At 43.3% G+C, this 6759-nt stretch overlaps 1 protein-coding gene across 1 annotated transcript; it reads right to left on the minus strand.

Annotated features, from left to right (window-relative positions):
• Positions 1–194: 194 nt before the first annotated feature.
• Positions 195–4430, minus strand: Setd9 (SET domain containing 9). The gene is given in 8 exon segments (XM_021179943.1): positions 195–232; positions 235–304; positions 1189–1277; positions 1498–1647; positions 2741–2767; positions 2770–2940; positions 2943–3046; positions 4267–4430. Coding segments are annotated over 8 exon segments (813 nt in total).
• Positions 4431–6759: the final 2329 nt, after the last annotated feature.

Below are 6759 nucleotides of genomic sequence, written 5' to 3' on the forward strand. Positions count from 1 at the left end.
AGGCAGAGGCAGGCGGATTTCTGAGTTTGAGGCCAGCCTGGTCTACAAAGTGAGTTCCAGGACAGCCAGGGCTACACAGAGAAACCCTGTCTCGAAAAAGAAAACAGGTGCTCCACATTCTTTAAAGACTTTTCTTAGAAATTTTATTTTTCAAGTAGTGTAACGTAGGAGACCAGACACGTTGATTTAAAAGACTAACCTTTGTCGAAACTGCAGGAAATGTTTGGGAAATTTGTTTCAGTTCTCTAGGGAAAACTGTAGGCATACCAAATTCCTGAGAGCAGACAGACCTTAGTGGCTCTGTCTAGGAACAGGCACGTTTTAGAGGAAAAAGCCATAGCACAGGGTGAGAGTAAAAAACACCAATGAATTATATTTAACGTATGGCTTTGCTATAAACTGTTGGAACATACTCAAAATATTACTGATATTTAGTAAAATAAAAATTTAAAATATGCCGGGAGTGGTGGCACACACCTTTAATCCCAGCACTTGGGAAGCAGAGGCAGGTGGATTTCTGAGTTTGAGGCCAGCCTGGTCTACACAGTGAGTTCCAGGACAGCCAGGGCTACACAGAGAAACCCTGTCTTAAAAAACAAACAAAAAATTTTTTTTAAATACTAAGTATAAGTGTTTAGATTACACATAAACCTAGGTAGTAAACACGCATGCTTCATCTCTACTTGCTCAAGACAGGGTCTTCTTACGTAGCCCATGGTGAACTTGAACTCTGATCCTCCTGGCTCAGCCTTCCAGTGATGGAATAAGCCATACACCACCATGCTTGGCTTCATCGTTTTCTTTTAAAATATTAGGAACTAAGGGTTCCAGTCATTCAGTTAGATAAAGGAGCCAGGCCTGCTCCTGTAACTGTAAATGTAGCCAGGTAGGTAATCAGGGTTTTGCCAGTGAGAAACTCAAGCCAATAAATGGATGACTTACAAACTTAGCAATACTGAGAAAGGGGATACTAGTTGAGTGGTTAATATGTAAAGCTATATTTCAACACGGATAAAATAATCAAATCATTTAAAATTTCTAAAATAATCATTATTGAAAGATAATGTTTCTCAGCCGGTTACAGTCACTCAAGGTCTGTTACCCAACTGGCTTTGTGCTCAGTCACATGACAAAGAACAATTCGCCACTGTTGTACCTCCCGTCAAAAGCCCAGGCAGGCCAACTTACATACTGTCCTATAACCAGAGGACTGTGAATTTCTGATATTAACCATGTACTGCCATTCATTCTTAAAGAGCCAGGTTGATCTCTCTTGTCTCAAGAAGAGTTGAGGGCATTAGCTAAGAGGGCATTCTGTTGTATGCTAAAGAATCCAAAACCACAAAATGAACCCTACAAGTGCGATTTCTTTTCAGAAGGTTTTGTCTACCAGTCAGGCAACTACATTCACATAGCAGCCTTTTAAATGGATTGTGTTTAAAGTATAAATGCTTAAGCCACAATCACTATGGCAAATATAGTTCTACATCCTATGACTGAGGTTGCATATGGATATTTATTGCCTGAGTACAATTTTTGATATTCCTTTGTCATATCCATCAATGAGGACCCCATCCAGGCGTCTAAAACTAAATCAGTTTCCAGTGGAGTGAAAAAAGATCGGGTCATACTTATGATATGCTGCACCTATTATACAACACGACAAAGGCACAGAAGCAACATGTGAAACTAAACTACCCCGATAAGGACAATCTTACTTATAAGCCTAAATAGAAGTCTGTTTTAATCCCTCCATCTTTACGAATAACTCATTAGTTATTAGCATAAAATAATGAGTTTATTATGATACTTTAATACATGTTCTTTCATCTTCTTAAACAATTTATTTCCAGTCTAGAATATCATGTTTTTGTTTTTGTTTCTACTTCTTCTTCTTCTTCTTCTTTTTTTTTTTTTTTTCTGAGACAGGGTTTCTCTGTGTAGCCCTGGCTGTCCTGGAACTCACTCTGTAGACCAGGCTGGCCTCAAACTCAGAAATCCGCCTGCCTCTGCCTCCCGAGTGCTGGGATTAAAATGTCATGTTTTTGAAAGACTTTTCTCTTAATAGAGTTTGTTCCTAACAGATGATGAAGCACAGAACCAGCAGACCATAGAGGAGGCAGAATCTAAATTTTAATGATAATATGAACAACATTCTTTAGACTCAGTTTTACAAAGTTTTATACACATATATATCCACACACATATATTTATTTAGTCTAATTTGATATCCCTTGGGTATTATTTTTAAAGTGTATTTTGCTAATGACTAGTATAGAAGATTTATGTGAGAACAAATGAATCTGACCTTCATGCTGTTTTTTCTATAACTGGTAAAGAAGAAAAGAAGAAAATGAATATATATTGGGAAAGTCTCATGACCAAAGAGATGGTCTTTAAAAATGCATTTATTGGGATGGAGAGATGGCTCAGCAGTTAAGAGCACTGACTGCTCTTCCAAAGGCTCTGAGTTCAAATCCTAGCAACTACATGGTGGCTCACAACCATCTGTAATGAGATCTGATGCTCTCTTCTGGGGTGTCTGAAGTCAGGTACAATGTACTTACATATAAATGCAATTATCCCATCAAACATTATAGCATACTTTAACAGACAATTTAATTTATAAGGTTAACTATGAGATTAAAAGTCTGAAAACTTGGGTTTCAAATTCAAATCTTTATTTACTCTGACTACAGAGCTAGACCAGCAATCTTTGGCAATACTAACAGCTTTTTACCAGGATACATAGATTCTGTTCCTTTCATATCAATCCTTCAGTGACAAGACAAATCTTCCTGTAGACACCTAAACCCAAGGTCATACAATGAATGTCTTCTGGTTTAAAGACATTTTGCTGTTGATAGCCATTTTCAAACAGTTTCACCTTTTGATGCTGAACTCTCAGGTGTTGATATTTTGACTCAACTGGTTCTGGAGGCACAAGAAATTTGATGGTTTACTATGGTCATTTAAAAATAGAGCCTGGGAAACCTTTGGTAACGTTCCTAGAACAACTTCACTTGTAATAATTTTATCTTTGGGTCTTTTGCAATGTATTAAAGAATCTGAAAGTTTCTGTTTCCTATCCAGCAATTGACTAAAGTTCTGGATGATTTCTGGGTTATTGCCCTTAATGAACTAAGCTATGCTAAACGGAGACCCTAGAAGAAGCAATTCTTTGGGAGAGCTCAAAGTTCTCTAAGCCCCAACAATGAGCATCCAAGTAGCCAGTCATCAACATGCAGGGTTTTTTTCTGCAAAGAAACTTAGGCATGGAAATGCTAGGGAACTTGCCCGAGGCACTAAAGCTGTAAACGGAAAGATCAGAAGCAGACACGTAGCTCAGCTTTCCCTCGAACCATTCAATAGCTACTTGAATGTTTTCAAATAAGAATCTTCGTAAACACTTTTTCCCATAGGCGTGTTCTTTTCAAAGGCAAACTTAAGCCAAATTCATATCCCTTGTCATATAGTCTCTCCCGGGAGTGGTAATTTCTTCTTTGACTATATCACTCTTACTTCCAGAACTTTTTTTTTTTTTTTATCGAACTGTTGTTTCTGAACAAAAAGGATGAAACTTTCTCTTGACAATTCTAAGGTAACGCTGCACCCGAATTCACGTCTCTGTAGTGTGAAGCTTCGGGGAGGCGCTTGTGTCTGTCTCACTTTCAGCTGAGTCTTCCACTGCATAGACTGCAGATCAGCAGCACGCTCACAAACGCCAGCCGTCACAGCCCACGGCGACCCTCCCCGAGCAATCCATGGTTTTCTGCTCTTTTCTACGCGTTAATGAGAATAAACCTTGACTTTTCCGAGGAAGTTCAAACACCTAGGTCCGGGCTGAGGAAAGGCCACACCCCCACTTTGTAAGTTTCTATTTGCTCCTCCGCAGCCTCGTAAGGGCGGAGTTACGAAAGGAAAAAAAGCGCGCGCGCGTGAGACCCAGCAGCGCGGCGCACACTGGGAAAGGGGACAGAGGTCCCGCCCCGGTAAGGTGGGCATCTGCGGTACCGAGTAGCCCCAACCCCCTCGGCGACCCTCAGCCTCAGGGCTCCACCTACTCTGGGCTCCACCCACCTCAGGCTCCTCCTCCTAGGCCCGCCCGCCGCAGAACTTTGGCTGCCCCGGGCTCCACCCACCCCAGGCTCCTCCTCCTAGGCCCGCCCACTGCAGAACTTTGGAAGCCCCCAGGCTCCACCCACCTCAGGTTCCGCCCCCAAGGCTCGCTCGAGTCAGCCCCGGGCATCCCCAAGCTTCACGTACTTCAGGCTCCGCCTCCGCGGCCCGCCCGCCTCAGCCCATTGGCTGGGCGTCACAGCTTTGGCAGCAGTGAGGGCTGCGTGACGTCGTGAGGTCCTGCCATTCCGTCCTCTCACTCCGGGTTGTAGGTGAGGCTCATCACACTCTGGGGGACCAAGCGGCGCCATCGCCCCCCCCCCCCACCCCCGCACCCTGCAGGCTGCTCTGTGGTGCAGCGACGAGGAAGGCGTGGAAGAATCCTCGCCCCGCCCAGTTAAGGGAGGAGCCGGGCTGCGCTGTCCCGCCCTCCGGGCCTCCGCCCAGGGCGTCCCACACTGCGAGGCTCCTGCAGCCCGGGCGCGCAGAGCTGGAGCATCCTGCTCTCGCTGTGCGTTTGCGCTCTCATGGGTACAACGATCTTGGTTGTGCGCCAAGAGTCACTGGATTTCATGGCATCCTGGCCTCTAGGAACGCTCCCTGGGCGTGGGCCGCTTGGTTTCTTTCCCAGGGTTGTGCCTGCTGCTTGTAACGTCTGTCCTCAGCCTCTGCTTAGCCCCTACTCTCATGGGCTCCACTCAGCTGAACTCTTCTCGGCCAAATTCCAACCTTAGCCTGGACCTCAGGCGCTTCTAAGAGCGAGCGAACCCATTCAAAGAGGCACACACACACACTGATTTAGTTTATGTGTATTAGTGATTTACCTGCATGTATATATGTGCACCTTGTGGGTATCTGGTGTCCACGGTGTCCGCTGGAACTGGATAAATGGTTGTGAGCTACCACGTGGATGTTGGGAACAGAATCCCAAGGTAGCTGCATGAGTGTTCTTAACCACCGAGTAACTAAAGTGATTTGTGAATATATAGACATAAGAACAAAATGCCCTGTTTGCACTTCATTCTCCTAAACAGCCAAAGGCAAGATTACCAGACAAAATGCTTTCTTAAGGAGCTTTTTAAGGTATAGCATATGATATTTCATAGTGGTGTATGATAAACCACACACACTTAAAGTGAACAATTTGATAAATCTTTTGCCCATACACTAATTAATCAAAATTAAGATTGTAAATGTACCCCTCATTTTCAAAATCCTGTTAGAACCTTTCTTTAACCATTCTCATGTATTCTTTTATTCCCAGTCCCCAAGTGACCATTAAGCTTTCTGTCATTGGATTAATTTGATCATGTTATCCTTTATATTACTGGGTTCTTTTGGTAAGATATTTAAAGAAAACTTGCGTATGCATTATGAGAGATATGGGTCTATAATCTTGTGTTTGATGTTATTTTATCCAGTTTTGGATAAATACTGGCCTCATGGAAGGTGAAATGGAAGCCATTTCTCCATGGCTGATATTTGAAAGAACTTTAATAACTCACTCAATGCACAGGGGCAGCACCCATGTGTATCAATAGGTCAGGTGTCCACACGACAGATTCTGGGACTTTGGTTTCTTTTTAAAAGGAAAAAAAGACCCACAGAAATATTTTAAGAATGTGTTTTGGAGGCTGGAGAGATGGCTTGGCAGTTAAGAGCACTGACTGCTCTTCCAGAGGTCCTGAGTTCAACTCCCAGCAACCACATGGTGGCTCACAATCATCTGTAATGGGGATCCGATGCCCTCTTCTGGTGTGTCTGAGAATAGCTATAGTGTACTCACATACATGAAATAAAAAAAAAATAAATCTAAAAACAACAACCCCAAAAGAATGTGTTTTTGTTTTAATTCCAGGCCTGCTTTGACCTGTCAGAATCAGCTGGTCATGATTTGCCTCATGCTCTAGCAAAAGCCTGGTTTTGCCAGCTGCAGATAGTTTCTGCGATTGTGTGACATTTGGAATTCTGGGAACTTTTCTGAGGGTATATAAATGTGAGGGCCTTGTGGTGGTTTGAATATGCTTGACCTAGGGAGTGGCACTATTCGGAAGTATGACCTTGTTGGAGGAACTGTGTCACAAAGTGGTTTTTGAGACCTTTTAGCCACTTAGAAGACAGTCTGCTGAAGATGAAGAACTCTCAGCTCCTTCTGCACCATGCCTGGCTGGAAGCTGCCATGCTCCAAATTGATGATAATGGACAGAACCTCTGAACCTGTAAGCCATCCTCAATTAAGTATTGTCTTTTATAAGAGTTGTCTTGGTCATGGTGTCTGTTCATAACAATAAAACCCTAACTAAGACAGGCCCCCAAAAGGCATGGTGTGTAGGTTGGTTACAGTTTGTTAGTAGATATGGTCAAAGAAGAAATAATAGAAAAGAGATTAGATTCCAGGATCTCTCTGCCCTCTCTCTTTCTCTCTATTCTTCTTAGGGGTGAAACCAGGGCGCAGAATAAAGGGTAGGAAAAAGAAGAACCCACAAAGTAGCCAAGGCCAGCTACAAGTGGCTCCTATGTGGGGCACAAGAGGGAAAAAATGAGAAATTTGATTTTAAATGTAGAGGAAATGGCAGGTGACAAATGTTTTTTTCAGCCGGGCATGGTGGCGCATGCCTTTAATCCCAGCACTCGGGAGGC

The sequence above is a fragment of the Mus caroli genome, chromosome 13, assembly GCF_900094665.2.
Source record: "Mus caroli chromosome 13, CAROLI_EIJ_v1.1, whole genome shotgun sequence".
In the NCBI taxonomy this organism is placed as follows: domain Eukaryota; kingdom Metazoa; phylum Chordata; class Mammalia; order Rodentia; family Muridae; genus Mus; species Mus caroli.